The sequence below is a fragment of the Periplaneta americana genome, chromosome 3 (genome assembly GCF_040183065.1).
Source record: "Periplaneta americana isolate PAMFEO1 chromosome 3, P.americana_PAMFEO1_priV1, whole genome shotgun sequence".
NCBI lineage: Eukaryota > Metazoa > Arthropoda > Insecta > Blattodea > Blattidae > Periplaneta > Periplaneta americana.
In genome coordinates, this window is record NC_091119.1 from 21,695,156 (window position 1) to 21,717,572 (window position 22,417).

The 22,417-nt window shown below is 35.2% G+C and overlaps 2 protein-coding genes across 4 annotated transcripts in view; one reads left to right on the forward strand and one right to left on the reverse strand.

Moving 5' to 3' along the window:
* Window positions 1–928: 928 nt before the first annotated feature.
* On the reverse strand, window positions 929–3,046 carry Alg2 (alpha-1,3/1,6-mannosyltransferase Alg2). Its single transcript, XM_069820119.1, has one exon. The coding sequence runs from the start codon at window positions 2,510–2,512 to the stop codon at window positions 1,277–1,279; it is 1,236 nt and encodes a 411-aa protein (XP_069676220.1). The 5' UTR covers window positions 2,513–3,046; the 3' UTR covers window positions 929–1,276.
* A 98-nt stretch (window positions 3,047–3,144) lies between these two features.
* Window positions 3,145–22,417, forward strand: part of mRpS9 (mitochondrial ribosomal protein S9) — a 112,349-nt gene continuing 93,076 nt past the window's right edge. For 2 of the 3 annotated variants that reach the window (XM_069820121.1, XM_069820120.1), the window contains exons 1-7: window positions 3,145–3,291; window positions 6,470–6,599; window positions 9,243–9,346; window positions 11,198–11,371; window positions 15,818–15,903; window positions 17,488–17,563; window positions 22,133–22,258. In XM_069820121.1, coding sequence (XP_069676222.1) covers window positions 3,193–3,291; window positions 6,470–6,599; window positions 9,243–9,346; window positions 11,198–11,371; window positions 15,818–15,903; window positions 17,488–17,563; window positions 22,133–22,258 — 795 coding nt within the window. In that variant the 5' untranslated portion in view covers window positions 3,145–3,192. Of the gene's footprint in view, window positions 3,292–3,448; window positions 3,476–6,469; window positions 6,600–9,242; window positions 9,347–11,197; window positions 11,372–15,817; window positions 15,904–17,487; window positions 17,564–22,132; window positions 22,259–22,417 lie in introns of those variants that run through there. The other variant, XM_069820122.1, reaches the window with a different exon arrangement.

Below are 22,417 nucleotides of genomic sequence, written 5' to 3' on the forward strand. Positions count from 1 at the left end.
AGAATAATATTAAAATGGATTTAAAGGAGGTGGGATATGATGATAGAGACTGGATTAATCTTGCACAGAATAGGGACCGATGGCAGGCTTATGTGAGGGTGGCAATGAACCTGCGGGTTCTGTAAAAGCCATTTGTAAGTAAGGAAAGTGTTTGTATATACTATTACTTGGGAAAGAGGTTTGCTGGCCAATATATGTGCATGCCAATCCACAGCTCTTCATGAGAGCAGTGAAATTGCCGAGAATTGTTGGAATTATCAATGGGTCCTTGATAAAAAGAAATGAATGCAGCTTTTCAAAATGAGGCTACATTTTGTTGACAATGTCGTTGCTTTCTTTAATCAAATTTAGAAGTGCAGTTTTCTCGCTGTCCATAATTGATTTTTCTAACGGTGGTTACTAATTTTAACAAATTAAATAATGACATGCATTATATATAATACGATCACCTCATCTCATATCGATTACATTTATAAAAATATGAAATGAACGAGAAGAAATAATTTATCGATCTTACATGTTTACACATACCGTACTTTGTCATTGTCATATTTATGAAACACTGTTGACAATTCACAAATTGTAGTATTTGTTAATGCAAGTAAACATTGTCACAAAACAAATGCTGCAATACTCTGACATATCTGTAGAATTGTTATGATTGTAGGACTTTTCAGCTTTATGAAACAGAACCCTGGTTAATTATCGTATCAAGATCATAGAATTATTTCATTGCCAGAAATGGAAATTTCCAAATTTCTTGTGAATCTTTTAGGACCCTTAATTCTACTTAGGTTTCGATTGGAAGATTTTTATCGTCTCACTTCCAAAACGAGCAGGATAGTATGACGGGCATGCAATCCAAATTCACAGCCAAGAAAATCCAGTGGGATATCCAGAGGTTGCTTGTTACCTGGTATACTTACTAATAAAGAAACAGTAATAGATTGCTTAATGATTCAAAAGTTTTATTTATTCTTACAATATTGGAATGCAAACAACAAATCCTGGTAAAGTGCAGAATCTGAGGTGATATACACAGGGAAAATACTCTTCTTTCATTCACGGTTTTGTTTTTCCTGTGCAAGAGAAAGTATAATGCTTCGGTCCTTGGAAAATATTCTTTATTCGCTGATTATTTTATATAACAAATGCGCGCACAAATGGCTCGTTTCCACGGGTACTTTAGAGCAAAAATAGCATATTAGTAACACTTCGCATTCTGCACTTTAACCCAAATTTTATATTTGGAAAATATTGAGTACAGTACTTCAGTTTAATTATCTTTGCTCTTGTTTTCACATAGAGCCTGAACAATGTTTTCAAGCTGATTTGAAAAAGCTGTGAAAGAAAATAATGCCTTCATTCTTTCCTTTCCAGCTTCACCAAATTTGAGTCGCATTTCCTCATCTTGAACACATTTCATCATTGCATCAGCAAAGTGTTCAGGGATTAAATCACACAAAAACCCTGTAACACCATCTACAACAGTTTCCGTTGGTCCACCACTGTTAGCGGCTATCACTGGCTTACTGGCATGCATTGCTTCAAGAGGAACGATACCAAAATGTTCATTTGGAGGTGTATAAACAAGGCAATGACAGTGATATAACAGAGAAATCTTTTCAATGTCAGAGGGAGATTTCAAAAATGTAACTTTATCAGTCAGCCCTAGTCTGTTAGCATGACTGACTAATTCCGCATAATGCTCAACATTTTCATTCACTCTTACATCATATCCACCTGCCATTACTAAATGAACACGAGACCATTCTTTATCAGATAATTTCCTTTTGAGTTCACTCAAAGCATCCAATGCCAACTTCAAATTCTTTTTTCTTTCATAACGATTTATAGAAAGAAAGAGAAAGCTATCAGTTGGTAATTCCATTAGAAGAACTTCATTGATTTGATAGGGTTCTGTATTATCAAAGAAATCGGTGTTCATGGTGGGATGGAGAACATCTGGCACAATCTTCAGACTTTTGAACGTGTTTCTGAATACACTGGCAGTGAATTTACTGTTGACTAACACTTTGTGGGCCATACCAGTTGTGATTTCTTCCAGCCAGTTTAAAGGAGCACGATACAAAGACTTCAGAGTACTACCTGGCTGACTGAGAAGTTGGTCAGGGAAGTGACAATAGAATAGTATTTTGGAACTACTCATAAGTAGAAATGGTATACACACAGAAATTTGGTCGCAGAAAACAATGTCTGGTTTATGGCCACTGAAGAAAACAACATACAATGCAGCATATATCATGCGAATGTAGGCACAAAGTGCATAAAACAGTCCAAATAAATGTCTTGGAAGCCAATCTCCAACAACAGTCACTGGTAAAGTTCCATCTTTAGTCTCTATGAAACAATGATTCGGATCGTGATGTGAAGTAACGAATTGAACATTATGACCTTTTACTTTTAATGCTAAAGCTGCGTCAACTACCAGCCTTTCGGCTCCGCCTATACCTAAATCAGGGTGTAAGAACACAATTTTAACCATTTTCATCTGTATTCGAAGCCTTTGACCTTAAAATAATATGCTATGTTTCTTTTATTAGAACTGTAAATGTTAATTCACTTTTGTCTTTAACACAATCATGTATTCGTATTTTTCTTTCTTGCAACACTTTGTCTTAGGATATATTAACATACAACACCACATTAATATGTAGGCATTTGTGTAACGTCACGAATGTTGAACACACACTATCAGCAACTATCAGATCAGCCCGATATGTATAAAGAGTCCTGGCACGGGTGTAGTTACTAATGTTACAAACGATGTGATGTAGATGTAGAGTTGTGCATAGATATTCACAGTGACGCTAGAAGTTCTAAAATCGTCGAATGCTCAGTGTTATGCAGACATAGACATGTTTATTCTCAATTATCATCTGCACACATCTCTGACGTGTGACACTTCTCCACATGTCCAAGCAAGCAGCATGAAACAAGGTTATGTGTATTTAGAATTTAAACCAATGTAAAACTTTAAACATTAATTTTTCACTTGATTAATCCTATACAATAAATTTAAAGAAATATGAAATTTAAAATAATTATTTCGTTAATAAGGACATAATTCAATTTATAATGCAATAATTTTATCAAGGATTGTTATGTTGGCTATCATAAAACCCCATAAAACAAAAGACATTCAGAAGTCAGCATTGCACGTGTTTGAAAATGGCGAAGTGTGTTATAATATTACGAAAATATTTGCCAATAAGTATTCGTAGTTGTGCTCCTATAAATACTGGCACATGGCCAATATTTAGACATTCAGTAAGTTCTATTATCTACATGTATGTGTTCTTTCTGTAGCCTTGTTTTAAGTTCTGATAAGTGTGGAAATGCAACTCCACTGTTACTTGGATATATAAGCTACTTGATTTTCACTATATAAGCACAGTGTTTGGTGTTTTGGATCGCACAATTAAAGATGTAATATCGTTTAATGAACACTCAGGTAATTATATACTAAGCATCAGCTAGGAAATCGTCTTCCCTCAATTGAATTTGGTGTAAAGAGTAGGATTAGGATTGGAATACTGTTTTCTAACCTTAAAGCTTTTTTACCCAATGGAATTAACAGCGTTATACCACGTTAAAGTGCAATGTATTTACACCCTTGAGCTAGTTGAGTCATACGTATCCTACACAAAAAAAAAAAAAAAAAATTAGTGCCGACGCCAATTTCACACCGAAAATAAGGGTCGAAAGTTGCTGTAAAAGTGGTGGCCGGCGGGCTTGCTCGAGCGAGGTGGAAGGGTTATGTGGCATGGAGGGAAAGCACATGCATCTCATTTCCGTACGTTTTCTTACTGATTCGCAGAGAAAAGGCGAGTTTTCGTAAGTCGAATCAGTGACAGGTTAGATGTGGTTAGTTTATGCCTTTGGTATGCTTTGGAAGAAAGGCCACAGTCTTAGACAATTGTGAGTGTATGCAAGGCATAGCAAAAGCCTGAACTATCCCAACCTAACCTGTCACTTATTCGACCAAAGCGAGTTTTCGTAAATCGAATCAGTTTCAGATTAAGTTAGGCTATAGGGGTGCTACAGCGAATAGGGATTATAAAGAATGGACACTTCGCGTCGGTACCTTTGATGTAGCCGGACTGATTTCAATGACCTTCAAGCCAGCTAGAGCGTGAGATTCTGCTTTCTCCCTAGAGTTGGCGCTGACATCACACTAGCTGGCAGTCGACACAGCGGAAATATAACACACATAATTAATACATCTAGGTACATTATGTACTCAAATAAAATAAATTGGATCCATAAAATAATAAATCCGTCATTAGATGTAATGTCTAGACTCTAGAGTTCCTTTATAATGAGAGTTGAGACGTTGACCCCAACAACAATTAAAATGTGTAATGATTTGATAGCGCTGAAAATGGAAAAACAAAACTCTTATGAGAAGTAAAACCGTATGCATATATTATATACAAATATTAAACGAATTTGATACATAATTTTATAATGTATTATATTATTTTATAATATAATTTATTATATCTGAAATAAAAAAAAAAATATTATTACAACTAGTTCGTCACTGAGAAATAAGGAAAAGCTGTTAACTTGAATTTATTTGAAGCCAAGCGTTACTGGATTATGCAATAAGGTAGGCGATGTTTGAATCCTGTGTCTCAACTCTATTCTCAATTATTATCTTAGCCTATGCTCGATTACACTAACCTCTAGCGCTTGAAAATAGAACTAAACGCTGGCGCACAGAGAAACAAAAGACAGGAAAATTCACTCAGTGTCCATTCTTTATAATCCCTATTCGCTGGGTGCTATTCATAGACATTTCACAGCACGCGCTACGAGCGTACTAAGCTAGCCCCGGCTATCCACTGGTTACTAGTACAGAATTCAAATCATAACCTATCGCTAACACTGGTTTATGGATATGAAAAACGCTGATAATCCACCGAAAGCCTGCACTAAAAAATGCCTATGAATACGGCCCTAGAAGTTTATCGGCACTTATATAACATGCCTGTAAGTTGGCTAGTTTAGGCTTTTGGTATGCCTTGGAAGAAAAGGCACATTCTAAGACAATTATGAGTATATGCAAAGCATAACAAAAGCCTAAAATCAGTGTCAGGTTGGGTTGTATTGTATTGTATTGTATTGTATTTATTAACATTCCATGGTATTCATACATGCTTACAGCTAGAATATGGAACAAGTCAAAAAACTTAATACTATTATAAAATCTTAATTTATAGTCACAGTCTAGATGAAATATATACAGACGAGATTTACAATATAGTCTACTAGTACAACACATAGTTTTAGTATCAATTTCATGAAGTGTTATTGAATGTCATGAATTCACCTACAGAATAGAAGGCGTGAGAAATTAGGTACTTCTTTAATTTGGCCCTAAATAATTTTATGTTTTGAGTTTCATTTTTTATATCGATAGGGAGGCTATTAAAAATTTTTACTGCCATATAACGCACTCCTTTTTGATAGCACGATAGACTTGCCGATGGAGTATGAAAGTCATTTTTATGACGTGTATTTATGCTATGAACTGTTGAATTAGTTACAAAGTTTTCACGATTACATACGAGGAAGACTATTAATGAAAAGATATACTGACAAGCCATGGGCATTATTTGTAGTTTTTGGGTTAGTTCAGGCTTTCGGAATGTCTTGGAAGAAAGGGTACATTCTTAGACAATTGTGAGTACATACAAGGCACAAAAGAAGCCCAAAATAACCTAACCTAAACTAACCTAATCGGACCTGTTACTGATTCGACCTTAAGAAAATTCGCTTTTTCTGTATGATCAGTAAGGAAACACACGGAAATGAGATGTGCTGCCTCTCACTGCCACCTACCTCTTCCACCTCGACGGAATCATCCCTCCTGTCCGCATCTCTCCACTTTCAGAGCAACTTTCGACTCTCATTTTCGATGTGAAATTTGCGTCGACACTTTTTTTTTTCTTTGCGATATCTATGATTCGTCTAGGACCCAAGAATGTAAATATATTTATACCTTAATATGGTAATGCTGTAGTAAAGAAATAGGGCCTATAAATCCCCCCCCCTCCCCGGTATTTTCGTTTGCTTAGATTAGGTTAGCTTCACTCATAATTGTTACAGTGTAAAAAATATATATTTTTCGGTATTCGCGTTCATTTTGAAATCTTGTGCCTTTTGATTTCACGTGTTAATCACTTTTAGGCTTACCTATACCGATAAATTCTTTCCAACTTTTAGCTTTATTTTTTAATATGTTTTCAAGTCAACTGACGTCCTATATGAATTCTTCACGTTCAAAATGGTGTTCTGTGGAAAACCCCAGTGTTTTATCAGAATATCTCAAAATAATTATTCTGTATCAAAATCATTATACTGTAGCTTTGTAAGTTTGCAGTCATCGATAATGAGTTCCACATTAAAAAAATAATTCTAAATCAATTTTATTTTGCAGGGTCATGAACTTAACTATAGAAGTGCAGTTTCATATTGCACAGCGAAAATTATCTTGGAGGATGACACTACACCCAAGAAAAAAGTCAGCAAAGCGATGCGAGCCTATCTGGAGAGAGCAAAAGCGCATGGTGAGTTCAGTTGTATTTCATCTTGGGTACACTGTTATATGATATATATATTGGATAGGTTATTTGTTGTTTGTGATATTCTGTTTGGTAAATATCTATATGTACTGGTTCTGTCTTTTCGAGAAAAATAAATTTCAAAAACCCTCGATTTTTGCCCCAAAAATGAAAAAAAAAAAAAAAAAAAAATGAGCGGAAAACATTCAAATTTGAAATAAGTTAACTTCAAAAAATCTGAAAAATTCGCAAAAAGAAAACACTTCAAATATAGATAATTTTAATTTATAATAATGATCAATTTAACATTCCTGGCCAATATAGTCTAACCTAACCTATGTTCATGACGAAACAATAAAGTAAATAGCAAACTACGATCACTTACCTCACATTAATGAAGATGCAGATATAGTTCTCCCACTTTCATGAAAAAACAATGCATATGTTCATGATGATCTGGATATGTGCTCTTGAACATCGACTCTGCTAAATATCCGACATCCTAAATGCAACCTCCACACAAACCACCGTATTGAGACATAGAACCACAGTCTAGTATATACAGTCACGAAGCTCAATACGTAGTAAATATGTAAACATTAGGTAGTTGCTTACCACTAGGATCGCTAATATCGGCTCATTACAGGCAATGCATAAATTTAGGAATGCAGTTATATTGTCAGACTCCAAAGCAGCTATTCTATCAATCGTCTCTAAACACACACCTTCATCTCAAACAGCAGAAATAACTAAAATGCTCTCTCAATTAATATCACTCAATAAAAGAATTGTATTCCAATGGATACCATCCCATTGTGGAATCCTGGGAAACGAGAATGCGGATGCTTTAGCAAAGAAGGGCAGCACTGCTACTTACAGACCTGTTACTAAATCTACGTATTACTCTGTGAAAAGATTTATTAAATCTACATACTTAGATGTCAACAAACAAAATTTGATGACTCAATCCCAAAGGAAAAAATGGAACTCTCTGCATCAAAATCCACAGTTAATTCCCGATTTACCACGAAAATCGTCTGTAGCTGCATTTAGATTGGCAACAGGCCATGATTGTTTGGCCAAACACCTGCATAGAATTGGGATATATCAGTCCCCTAACTGTCCATTGTGCAACTCAAACCAAGAGATGGATTCGGAACACCTCAAAATCTGTGCTTCATTGGCTGGTCATGATAATATCTTTGAAAAATATTGGAGTGCAAGAGGTCAAATGACTTTATCGTCAAACGCCTGGCATTAGAAAACAACAACAACAACAGGCAATGCAAAATAGTACCGGCACAGTCTATTGTTTCTAGCACCCTCAAAACTCAAGCTTCGTGACTGTATATAGTAGACTGTGATAGAATTACATGCTTCTTCTATCACCAGAACTAATCTCAAAGTAACAAGACAAAATGAAAACAATCGAATAATCGAATTAATGTGATGTCATCAAACATCGATTTGAGAATATTATTTTGTTCTTGAGAATATTTGTAGGCCTATATATCTTGTATCCAGAGTTCAAAAGACTTATTCTATTCCTCTACAATTTTCTTTTAGTTTTGGATCTCCTTCTTGTGTGAATGGGAATTATCACTGATTTAGTCGAGTTTTCTGGGATGTCTTGTCCATTCCAAAGCAGATTTAAGAATCTCAAAAATCTTATTAAAACTTCAGACTGGCATACTTGAATAATTCTAAATTTATTGAATCTTCTCCTGGAGTTTTGTAGTTATTCAATTTACCTAAAGTGTGTTTCAATTCATCAAAAGAAATATGTTCCTTTACTGTATTATCAGAAAAAGGGATTTCATAATTGTCATTAAATATTGTAACCAGTTTTATTAGGAGATGATATTTATTGTGAGATTATCTTTGACTTCAGTAATTTAATTTTTTAAGAATATTTAAAGTTTGTAGCCGTGGACGAGTAATATCATTTTCTAAAAAGCAAGAAATTCATCCGAAGTCTGTCTGTGTTTCTTCCTAACTTCTCTCTTCGCTATGGCTCACTTTCTATGATAATTAATATAATAATAATACTAATAATAATTAATAATAATAATAATCATCATCATCATCCATGGTGCTACAGCCCTGCAAGGGCCCAGACCGACCAGCTGGCTGCTGATCTCACATCCACATACTGAAGCAGAGGTGTACGATCATCCAATCAGAATGGAGGTATTGTGTGGTTAGCACGATCTTCCCAGCTGGCTTTTGTAACTGGATTTCATTACCTATCGCAGTTTCCCAAGTGCATCACGATGCTGGTTGGGCACTGGTCCCATACAGTGGCCGAAATTTCATGAGAAAATTTCTTCCCCCATGAGGACTCGAACCAGCGTGCATTCCTTAACATGAATTTTAGGCAGGTTGCATTAGATCACGATGCCAAGGCACAGGATGTTCAAAAGAAAAGTATCATGAATTGTCTATTGTGCTTTGACCTTTCATTGTTAATTGTTTTGTTGCACCCATTGAAGAGCAAGGAGATTCAAGTCGATTTTATATTCTCAAACTGCAGTCAAGTTATTTTGTGAATGGTTGTCATAGAGGTTAAAGTCTTTATTGCAGACATTTTTTAATGTTGTCATTACCATATCAATTATTCACATCTTTTGTAATTTGTATCTCTTACAGATGAATTCATGAAAGAGCAGTTGATTCAGTATAATATCGGGAAAAGACATCTGGCAAACATGATGGGTGAAGATCCAGAAACCTTCACTCAGGATGATGTGGATGTGAGTACCGACAATCCTGATAAATCGTATACAGGGTGAAAGAGAAGACATTACATTTCTTTTCAGATAAGATGCCTAACATTTTGTTCCTTTGTGGACGGTTTCAGGTATGTATGTATGTATTTATTCACACTGCAATGGGTATATACCTGGTGGCAGTGGTAACTAATTACACTCAATAATGACAATAATAACTTATTAATTAAAAATACAATTAATAATAATACTAATAATTAATACTAATAATAATAATAATAATAATAATAATAATAATAATAATAATAATAACAACAACAACAGGTAATATACTAAATTAATTGAAACGATCACTTAAAATAATATTTGAAATATTCTAATTTGTATCTTAAAACTAAGATCGAACTAAAACCCACGAGTATATGTTCATATCTGCACAAGTACCTTTCAAATTACACTCATTTCGCTGTCAACTCACTCACTGCACTGGAACTACGACACATTTCACTGATTCTATCCTGATTTCACTACCATTTCAAAAACATTTCACTGTTCAAATTCTTTGCACTGCCACTATAAACTATAAAGCTTCACTGACAGGAACACGTTTCACTTACACAGCACACTTCACTGACACGACATACTTCTTCACTGATACAACACACTTCACTGACACAACATAATTCTTCACTGATACAACACTTCAATAACAACATATCATTTACACCCTTTAACTACTGTGTATAATTACCGTCTATTAGTAAGGTCCTTAAGCCTATTTTTAAATGCATTTTTGGTTATTGGTAAAGCCTTTAGTAAGTCTGCAAGGTGGGAAAGTACAGGAGATTTTTCTGTTAAAATTTAAAATGGGGTTTCCATGATATTGTTTGAAAAAAGCACGAGTCTTCTTTTTTTTTTTTTTTTTTTTTTTTTTTAAAGGATAGTGTAGAGTAAATGAACCTCCGGGTTCCTTAAAATCCAGTAAGTAAGTAAGTGTAGAGTAAACTATTTATGACCATGTTTTAAGGGTACCTCACATAGAATTACATCCATTTTCTTTTTTCGGAAAAGAACTAAACATTTGTGATAGATTATTGGTTGTATCACAATGTTGGTACGAAAGTGATGGCTCTTTGCGAGTGTTAAAAGTAATACCGTATTTACCCGCGTAATGGATGCACCCCAGTTTTTCACGTTAAAATTTAAAAAAAAAAATCCCTGTATAATAAACATTTCTCATTTTAAATTAAGGTCGTTTTAATGATATCGAAAGTTGTAAGACTGGATGCACTGCTTATGTTTAAATTCAAGTCTTTAAACAACAATGCATGGTACCACTTCAATCGTGATTGTTTTTTTTTTTTTACACACGTAAAATATAGGTACTATCCAATTAATGACAGTGAATGAGATAAGGCTAGTGTTATTAATAACAATAAATTAACTTGTCTTATTGTCGCTGTATTCATTGTTACAAGTTATCATCTGTTTATACAACTGCTGCTAACTATCGATCATCTTAAGTGTGATGCAATGGATATATAAATTAGTCACGGCTAATTTATCATTACATATTCATCGATTATTTCAGCATTCAAGCTGGCACATCTTTAATACCTGTTTTTTTTCCCCCCACTGAAATGTTTATCTCGCATGAAGGTCGCACCCTAGTTTTTTGTTATAAAAATCGAAAAAAAAAAAAAAAAGTGCGTATATTATGCGGGTAAATACGGTATAACTGAAAAAGATACATTATTCAGTATTATTCTTAATGCTTCAGTCTTCTAAACATTATATTGATAGAAATGTGAAAGAAAGTTCCTTATATTATGCTGCAATGCTGTAATTAATTCCTACTGATTTTTACTGTTTCAGAAAGCCATTGAGTACTTATTCCCATCAGGACTATTTGAACCAAGGGCTCGTCCTCTAATGAAACCTCCAGATGAAGTTTTTCCAGCAAGGAAGGCTGCAGAGTTTGATGAGAGTGGGCGACCACACCACTTCTTGTTTTATACAGGAAGATCTCATCTGTTTCAGCTTTATTATGTGAGTTAATGACATACAAAGCAAGAAGCACTGGAATGTGAAACTGTTGTAACATACTTTGCATTCACGATTTATATAAAAAGCCAAGATCATAATAACACTTTTTTCACCAAGTGTTACAAGTCTGACTTAAGCCCGATTCATTGAGATATCCACTTGGTTACTATCGTTTGTTAAATCTTCATCGTGTTTCTTGAACATCACAACATGGCTTGATGCAAATTTGCTATCTCTAAATATAACTAAAACTACTTTGGTGCCATTTTCTTTAACAGTCTCTGGATTGAATAAATTGAAATCACTTTCTCATTTAAAATTAATAATCCACAACTCATTTCGTAAACTCCCTACAACCTGTAAATGCCCTTGCCTGAAAGAATCTGTAGATGTGAAATACCTGGGAATTATTGTTCATCAGCACTTGAAATGGGATAGACAAATCACCTTTTTATGTAACAAGATACGTAAAACAATTTACAGAGTTGCAAATCAAGCTTTCAGGTATAACTCCCTGTAAAGTTAATTTGAATAATTTCGAGGGAAAAATTGTTCCGGGGCCGGGTATCGAACCCGGGACCTTTGGTTAAACGTACCAACGCTCTCCCAACTGAGCTACCCGGGAACTCTACCCGACACCGATCCAGTTCTTCCCTCTATATATCCACAGACCTCAAAGTGGGCTGACAACCATCAAGCAACCAACATTGAGAGCACACAAACTCTGTGTGACTTAAATTGTGGTTTTTCTGTTACATACAGTGACGTGTATTATGCAAATCAAGCTTTTGAGGTATAACTCCCTGTAAAGTTAATTTGAATAATTTCGAGGGAAAAATTGTTCCAGGGCCGGGTATCGAACCCGGGACCTTTGGTTAAATGTACCAATGCTCTCCTAACTGAGCTACCCGGGAACTCTGCCGACACCGATCCAATTTACAAAGTTGTAAACCTTCGCCATTACTTGCCTACTCATGTATTACGTTTGGCTTATTTGGCTATAGTTGAATCTGTTATCCAATATGGTATAACTGGATGGGGAGGCATTACAAAAACTGCTCTTCTTCCTCTAATTATGTTGCAAAAACGTATAATCAAAATTTGTTTGAAAAGGCGACTGGATTATCCAACAAATTTGATCCATTCCGAATTGAATGTTTTTAGAATTGACCAAATTTATAAATACTCTTTAATGAAATTCTATCATAAAAATAGAATGAAATTTGTAGCTCAGCCACATGATCATAATACAAGACGAAATGAAATTCCTAATTTAGTTGAACCTAAATGTTTCACATCTGCTGCTTTACTACACAGTACAAATTATGGTCCACGCCTATATAATTCTATAATAAAATTTCATTCAGAATTGACTACTTTAAGCAATGAAATTTTCAGATCCAGAATTAAAAAACTTATATGACAGATTTCCCTGTTTTATATGTATCATGTCGTCCCTCCTCTGGCAAACTAGCGAAAGTGACAAATAAGCGACCCTGTACTTAAGGTCTATATTGTACTATTAAATAGCATAATATAGACCTTAAGTACGGGGTCGCTTATTTGTCACTTTCGCTAGTTTGTCACTTTTGCTAGTTTGCCAGAGGAGGGACGATGTATTGTAAAACAAGTTCATTTCTATCCTAAGTATATTGTTTCTATCTTATCTTGGTTACTATATCAACATAACCTGTACTAATTATACTATACTACTAATAACAAGTCAATATTAATCCACCGATCTCAGCATCGTCTCTTTTTTCACTCAGTTATTACTAGTATTATTATTACTAACTTTATTATTATCATCATCTTTATGTGACCTTTTTTCTTAAGTATTTTGTCTATAAAGTATTTATATTTATGTATGTTTCTATCTACTCTTCTTAAGAATGTGATCTTAGTGCAAGAATTTTAAATTTTATTTTAGAAACAGTAGAGATTTCTATTTTTGTGAATTACCGGTATGTATAATCTGTGTAGGCCAAATCAGAATGTTAAATTTTAATTCAGAAAAAAATAGGTATGTTTGGTGAACAATGTAAAATTGTATGTCATTTTCAAGTCTTTCTATCAAAACGGAACTGTCCCTGAACACGAGCTTTGCGCTTTCGGGGTATTTTCATGTAGCGTTTTTTATGCATATGTTACTATTAAATAAATCTAAATCTAAAATTTAAATCTAACTTATTGATCTGTCAACTGTTGATTGGTAGCCACGAGCGTAGCTCAGTCGACTGAGGCGCTTGTCTCCTGATCCAGAGTCGCACTCGGGCGTGGGTTCAATTCCTGCTTCAACTGATTTCCTGGTTGCGTTTTTTCCGAGGTTTTCCCCAACCATAAGGCGAATGTTAGGTAATCTATGACGAATCCTCGGCCTCATCTGACTATTACTAATCCCTTCGACGCTAAATAACTCAGTAGTTGATACAGCGTCGTTAAATAACCAAGTAAAAAAAAAATATTGATTTGTTGATCAAGTTTCACAAATATTCGCTAAATGTCACGACAGTCTAATTTGCGTTTTAAACAGGAAAATTTCCGTTTCCAGACAACAAATGTATGTTCAATAGATACTCTTGTTCTAATATGAGCATCATTATACCTTCACCATTAGTATTTAGGATATTTTTGGAGTTATGATTTGTGAACGACAAGGATAAGCACTGTCATCTGTCACCAAGAATTATGCCATTAGGCCTAAATTTCTTAGCTTCAATGTAGCTATAATATCAATCAATCAATCAATCAATCAATCTTCTTAATGTATCCAGCTGTTTGCTGACAACATAAAGTCCACTTTAGTCCACTGTAGTCTATTCAGTTGTTGTTTTTCACGAAAAATGAGGGGTATTTTGATCAGTGTTCATTATAGATGCCTGTTGCTAGTAGCCAGAGGTGGAGTGTAGTCAATATATACTGCAGGGCTGTGTCTTCTGCATCTGGTACTGATGATTTTAATTTACTTCTTTTGTGGTTTAAGGATGGACAGTAGAAAAGAATGTGTTCCAGATCTTCATCATGATTATTACACCACAGACAAGTAGGGATTATCAGAAATGTGAAATCGGTGTAGGTACAATTGAGTGACAATGTGACCTGTTCTGTTCTGGCTCTTGTTAAAAATGTTTGAACATGTCTGGGCAAGTTTTTGTACATTTTCAGGTCATTTGGTTTCTTTTGTATCGACTGCAAAATTTTTCCTTTGTCAGAAGAGAGCCAATTGTTGATCCATAGGTTTGTAAAATGAGACTTTACTGAAGCAAAAGCACTGGATAGAGATATCACTTGAAGAGGTGTTGGTTGCAAATATGTTGACTGTTTTGCAATATTATCGACTTTCTCGTTTCCAGGTGTACCACAATGACTAGATATCCATTGAAATGTTATTTCCTTTTGGAGTTCTTTTAGTTAACTTAGTTGTTTCTGAAGTGGAATAATATTATGTGCATATAGGTTTGGTACATATTTAATTATATAATTACATATATAATTATATAATTTTATTAAAAATGTATAATTAAATATAGCTATAATATGGGAAGTATTGAAGATTGTGCATTCATGAAGATACAGGGAATCGTACAACAACAATATCTCTTAACTTTCAAAAAACAACTACAGACAATTTGAACATTAAGAGAAAAGAATCTTTATCTAATCTTCATCTTACGATGTTTGGTGACGTATACACGTCCGTTGATGTGACATGTTAATGAATTTAAATACTATTATAGTCACAATCATGCCATGGTATGAAAGAAAAATTTCACAACCTCGAGCGAGAATCGAACCTGCGACTTCCTGTTCTCCGGTCAGACGCTCTACCACTGAGCTATCGAGTTCGTCTCACGCCAAAGGCTTGGAATTATCCTTTCATACTGGCGACTCTGTTATAGAGTACTGTCCATAGCATCTAATCTAGTCAGCACTGCTTATGGCTTGAAAGAAACTTTTACATTGAAGATTACATTTGTAAAGTTTCTTTCAAGCCATAAGCAGTGCTGACTAGATTAGATGCTATGGACAGTACTCTATAACAGAGTCGCCAGTATGAAAGGATAATTCCAAGCCTTTGGCGTGAGACGAACTTGATAGCTCTGTGGTAGAGCGCCTGACCGGAGAACAGGAAGTCGCAGGTTCGATTCCCGCTCGAGGTTGTGAAATTTTTCTTTCATACCATGGCATGATTGTGACTATAATAGTATTTAAATTCATTAATCTTTATCTGTTTCACTAAACTTCACCTATATCCTTGTTTTGTGACTGAATAGGAAGATCAATTAATGAGAAGCCGCAAAAAAAATTATTATTATTATTATTATTATTATTATTATTATTATTATTATTATTATTATTATTATTATTATTATTGTAGTCATCGTCATTGTTGAACTGTATAGTATAAACCACTTTAGATAATAATGAATTTTTACTTTCTTTCCTCAGGATATTGCTGATCACTTCAGTTCATTAAACGATTTTGAAGACAAAATGATAAGGAAGCATTTGAAGCCTGATACTACCCAGAAAATGTAAGTTTTATTCGTTATTTCATTTTATTTTATTTTTGAGAAATTGAAATTAGTTTTAATATTTATACATTAACGGTCTTACTAATAAAAACTCTATATACAGACGTTTAACTGTCTTATACTTATACAATGAGTAGCTCGTTTACACTACGTCGTGTGTAAATTCCTTACTAATAATCACTACATACGTCGTGTATAACAGTATAACTGTTACACAGCTACGTCATAGTTTCGTCATTACTTTGTTACGAAAGATAATAGAATATCTGAGGTTCTCTATTGCATCCGGTAGAGCACTCTAGTGTGGCATGTTAAGTATTGCGTGAAGATTCTTTTCATCAATGGAGCAAATTGAAAAGTAAAGGTTTGGGAGTTGTTTTCTATTCTCACTGGAAGAAAGGTAATTCGTGGATCTCAACCAAAAAGGGACTTTCGAGCAGTCAGTGGACGCAAGCCATTAAGATGAACTGTAATACAATACCTGTACGTACTGTCCCTGGTAGAACTCTTGACTCAACCCATTGCAAAAGGTGCGACGAGCAAGAAACGCTTCCTCACATCTTGGGTTTCTGCCGTCATGGAGAATTGCTCCGAATCAACAGACATAATACGGTTCGTTCTCTCATCGCAGCTTCAATCCGTCAGAATGCTTCCTGTGAGGTTTATGAGGAGGTTGGTTGCGTCTCTTCTGATGGCTCTACTAGACGGGCTGATATCATCATAATTGATCGGCAGAAGGATAAGGGTGTCATTCTTGATCCCACAATCCGTTTTGAGATGCATGAGCAACAGCCACAAGAGGTGTGTCGTGAAAAACAAGTCATATATGAGCCTTGTTGTCAGCATCTTGGAGCACAATACCACATCACACATTGGACAGTTTTTGGGCTCATGTTCGGTGCCCGTGGCACGATCCCACGTGAAACTTTAAATCAACTTAAACAATATAAAATTTCTGATGCAACGATTGATGCCATAGGATCTCACGTGTTAAAATCATCCTTAGCTATAATTAGTAATCATTTGTACCCAACAAAATTTTTATTGTAAATGATTTCCTACGTTTTCTTATCTTAATGTTTTTTCTTTTTCTTTCCAAGTGTCACAAAATTGTTTTGTTTACTTATTATTCTTTATGAATTGATTAGTAGGCCGATCTATCGAACCCTTATTTAGGGCGGCTTTTGTTTCTACAAATTATCTAGTACAACTGGCTCTAATAGATTACCATACTATATTTTGGTCAAAGAGTACAAGCTACAGTAATATTATTCTAATTATTCTGTGCTCTTTGGTTTGTTCTTCTTTGGTTACTAGGCAATCATTATCATAAGATGACAGTCGATACGAACAGCTGTTAGAGGGGCGGCCATTTTTTTGCTATATACAACGCTTAAACAAGGGGTTTTGTGTATATAACTACTGCAAAGCAATTCCCATTGTATAGTTACAGCCTGTTTATACGTCTATCGCTTATGCATGGTTTATTAGTAACGTTTTCTGTCTCAATTCTGCATAAGTCTCGTATAAAAACTATACACGGTTTATTAGTAAGATTGTAATAATACAAATCTTATGTTTCAGAATAACTTCAGGATCAATGTGGATAACAAAGCAAGAGCTTGAGAAAATACTTGTGGAGACTGTAAGTGACAGAGAAGTAAGTATTACAGTAAAATTATCTTTCCACTCAAGTTGAAGTTTAGTGTTGTTACTCCAAAATTTTTTAGATTGAATAACAATTTTAAGGAATCCCTTCTTTACCTTCTACATAAATGTTGATCATTGTGATTTTGATAGTTCTATCTTGTTTTCATTCCACTTCATTGATATGAGTATATGAATACAGCTGAACTCGTATTTTAAAACCATTCTGTCTCTCATTGTAGTGAGAGACTTTAGAGGTCGTCTAGCAGGAAAGAAATGGGGATGCTCTAGGAATACTTTGAACACTACATACAAAATGTTTATACAGCCAGTGCTGACATACTGCGGAGAAATTTTAATTACTTCACCTTTCATTAACGAAATAGAATATGTTCAAAACCAAGCTCTCAGGCTCATTACTGGTGGAATCAAAACAACTCCAATAGATTCTATGAGATTCCTCACTAATATTAACAGCATCAAAATGACAATAGAAGAAAAAGCACTGATTCAATATGAAAACTTATCAGATTACCAGGAAACAATTGGCATTCAAACAGTCCTCTCTGTAGATTGAAAACTCAAAAAAGTTTCATATCTATGGTTCAAGACTTAAAACAGAAAATCAATATCCAGAATTTAAAAGAAAACTTACAAATTAAACCAAGTCCTTTAACTCTATTAAATATGTCGTTGTTGCTTGTTGTTTTCTAATGCCAGGCGTTTGACAATAAAGTCATTTGACCTCTTGCACTCCAATATTTTTCAAAGATATTATCATGACCAGCCACTGAAGCACAGATTTGGAAATGGCAAGTTGTAGCCGATTTAAGTGAACACCATATTTTAATGTTTTGGTGGCTACTTCATTCACACACAACCCCCAGAATGTCTGGAGGACCACACCTGCTGTTGGTTGACGGGTCCATTGGACCTAGCTGGGAGATCTTGTTGATCACCAGCTTTCCCTCCTTAAGCCACTGGAGGACGATTTTAGTGCCATAGCAGGTCAGCACTAGGAACAGAAAAGTAGAAAGAGGAGGAAGGAAAGGGAAATGAACCCCTAGGCCTCGAATGCTCTAATGCCGTCGGGGTCGAAGAAAGTAAGAGTTCAGTCAGAGGACTCAGTAGGAAAGGGTAAAGAGGGAATTAGGTATTGGATAGAGGAAAATTATACCAAATTCAGTCATTAACTCATCAAGCTGACCAGTGCTAATTGATGAGTAGCCCCTCCCTTTAGTTCAGCTTGTAAAATTACGCTTACTAACAGCTGCACCACGGGAAGGTAGGGATGGGACATTGGGTATTTGTCCAGGTTGGTTCCTTAAAGCCTATTAAATAAATAATATTCTATTAAATATAGAATATAATCTAAATTTAACAGAAGAAATACTGAAATCAGAAGTAAACACTGAAATAATGAAACAATTGTCTTTAGGGACAATTAATATTAGCTACCCTCCACAAAACTGGCTTCATTTATACACTGACAGATCCTTGATCTCCAGAGAACAAGGTGCCAGTGCAGGTGTCACGTGCTGTCTCTTCTCACTTTATAGATCTCTTGGGTATGGAACAACAAGTTTTGATGGAGAAATCATTGCAATAAGTGAAAGTCTCAGGAATCTTCTATGCCACATCAATAAATTTAAGAATGCAGTTATATTGTCAGACTCCAAAGCAGCTATTCTATCAATAATCTCTAAACACACACCTTCATCTCAAACAGCAGAAATAACTAAAATGCTCTCTCAATTAATATCACTCAATAAAAGAATTGTATTCCAATAGATACCATCCCATTGTGGAATCCTGGGAAACGAGAATGCGGATGCTTTAGCAAAGAAGGGCAACACTGCTACTTACAGACCTGTTACTAAATCTACGTATTACTCTGTGAAAAGATTTATTAAATCTACATACTTAGACTTCAACAAACAAAATTTGATAACACAATCCCAAGGGAAAAAATGGAACTCTCTGCATCAAAATCCACAGTTAATTCCTGATTTACCACGAAAATCGTCTGTAGCTGCATTTAGATTGGCAACAGGCCATGATTGTTTGGCCAGACATCTACATAGAATTGGAATATATCAGTCCCCTAACTGCCCATTGTGCAACTCAAGCCAAGAAATGGATTCAGAACACCTCAAAATCTGTGCTTCAGTGGCTGGTCATGATAATATCTTTGAAAAATATTGGAGTGCAAGAGGTCAAATGACTTTATTGTCAAACGCCTGGCATTAGAAAACAACAACAACATATTTATCTGACTAACTTACAACCAAATAAATATTGTTTTGTACTTGTACATCACGTTTCTGAAGGGCTTGTGGCGATAATATGTTATGCCAAATTATTAACTTAACAACTTAGTAGTAGTTCTGTCTCATAGATTTCCCCAACTATTTATTATTGATTGTAAAGCACAAATTCCAAAAGATGGCATCACATGTTACAAAATATTTACATTTGAATGTTTATTAATTGATTACAATAACATAAAATTTATTGATATTTAAATTCATATTGATTTTGTGACTTAGCATATTAGTGCTCCAAATCCACTATTTAACATACAGTACATATTTTCACAGTTTATATACATATTTATCACTGGACTTCAGCATTTTCAGCAAGCTTTTTTCATTTTCTGTACCAGGCATTTCTGATGAACATCTCTTTTGAAATGTTAAGAAATATATTTACCACTGAATTCATTGTCACAAACCTTACACTTGCCAAAATATTCGTATTTTCCATTGTGCAAACCTACATTGTTAAGAAAATTAATTAAATTTAATGTAATTATTTAGACCTAGAAGAAAATAGTTACTAGACTAGACAGCATTTCAGAAGGTGGTTAGCTTCTATATGAGCCGTAGCATCTCTCGTATGTGACGTCACAAGCTTGTACAGTAGAACCAATCAGAATCAATCTATAACAAGTACTTCCCGGTTCGTTTGTTCACGTGCGAGTGTTTCAATACATTGAATAAGTAAAACTAACATTTACTGTGTGTATGTAAGGTAAATAAATGGAAGAAGAGACTGTAAAAAGACAAGTATTACACAAGCAGGCGCAGAAAATAGTGTTTTAAGGTACGGTCACACGTCGCTACTTTTGCAGCGCTACTTTTATACTGCAGCTGCAAAAGTTGCGTGTCGTGTTCACACGTAAGCCAAAAGTAGCGCGTATGCTGCGCAACCCGAGTGCTGCAAAAGTTGCAACTGGAGGTTGCGAGTCTGTTCACACGTAAGGCGCTACTTTTGCAGCCGCAGTCATGCTGCAGGTTCCCATCTCAGTGTTGACTTCTCAATATACATTTTGTGGTTATGTTCGCATTATTAAGAAACTCATGCGAAAGCTTCCTTATCTATTATTTGCTTTTCTGTCGTATCTAGTATTCAGAAATTGACATTATTTTTACTATAAAGCTTTTAAAAACGCATATATAGGCCTACTTAAATGATAACCAACAGTATATTCACGTAATCAATGTTGGCAACCCTCCTGTTTGGAACTACGCTACGGAAAATTTAAAAAATGAATTATATCGTCAGCAATTATGCTCAGCCTGTGTTGTGTATTTAATGACTATTACAAATAATTTATTTTCGTCACATTTAACATTAAAATATATCCAAACAATAAAAGTATCATTGGCACATTTGGGTGGTAACACTGGTTGCAACCGCAGCAAAAGTTTCAACAAAACCGATATCAAAAATGCTGCGGCTGCAACCCTGAGAACCCTGTTCACATGTCGCTACTTTTAAGTTGCGCGCAGCATGGAAAAGTAGCGGGCAGCAGGTTCGGCACCCACTACCTTTCGGGTTGCACCATTGTTCACACGTCGCAGTACAAGAGTTGCGCAGTTTCTTGTACTGCAGCGCTGCAAAAGTAGCGACGTGTGATCTTACCTTAAGGTGTATAATTATTTTAAAAACGTTAACAAGCAGAACGCTGCCGGCCATCTTGATGCTGGCAGCAACATTGCCAACATGCAAGAAACGACTGCAGAAGCATGTGGTGTGGGATTGAGAACCGTGCAAAGAATATTGTTAGTGAAGGAAAGAGGGTTTGTTTGGTGTCATGCTTACAGTAATCAATAGCTAAGGTCATTATTGTCTTTTGATAATTTAAATTCTCTCTTGCGCTATTTGTATTGCACGTGCTCGTGACGTACGATGTGGCAATGTTGTACGCTGCCTTGCTCTCTCTATCTGTCTCTCTCTCGACGCAGACGCTAGCAGACAACCCGCCTTCTGAATTGCTGTCGACTCTAGGCAATGAGAAAATTATACAAGTGGTGTTAATTTTCTGAAGGGGGGACTTTTTGCGTCCTGCCTCGAATCGAAGCGGGACTCAGGATTTTTATATGAAAATCAAGACATGTTCCGCCAAATCGGGGCATATGGCAACCCTAGTCGCAACAGTTTTTACAACAATAGGTGACAAATTGGTGGGCCAGTTTTTCATGTGCCTCTCTGTATATCTTAATGAAATAGTGCAAGCAAGTATGATGTTTAAAGTTGAATTTTATTGTAGTTTGTTTTCATGTACCGTTTCTTTCAGTATTCCAGATTTGTCACTATTATGGATCGTCTTATTGAACATCCATATTCATATCGACTTAAAGAGTTCGTAGAAAAGTTCAGGAAACCAATGCTGAGTGGAACCAGTGCTTTAGAGATTCCAAAGGTAAGAGATTCTGTGTTACAGACAATTAGCTTTACTCCTATCTGAGTTACTTTTTTATATAGCTTATCATTAGGGCTCTCTTCTGACAAAGGAAAAATTTTACAATCTGTACAAAAGAAACCAAATGACCTGGAAATGTACAAAAACTTGCCCAGACAT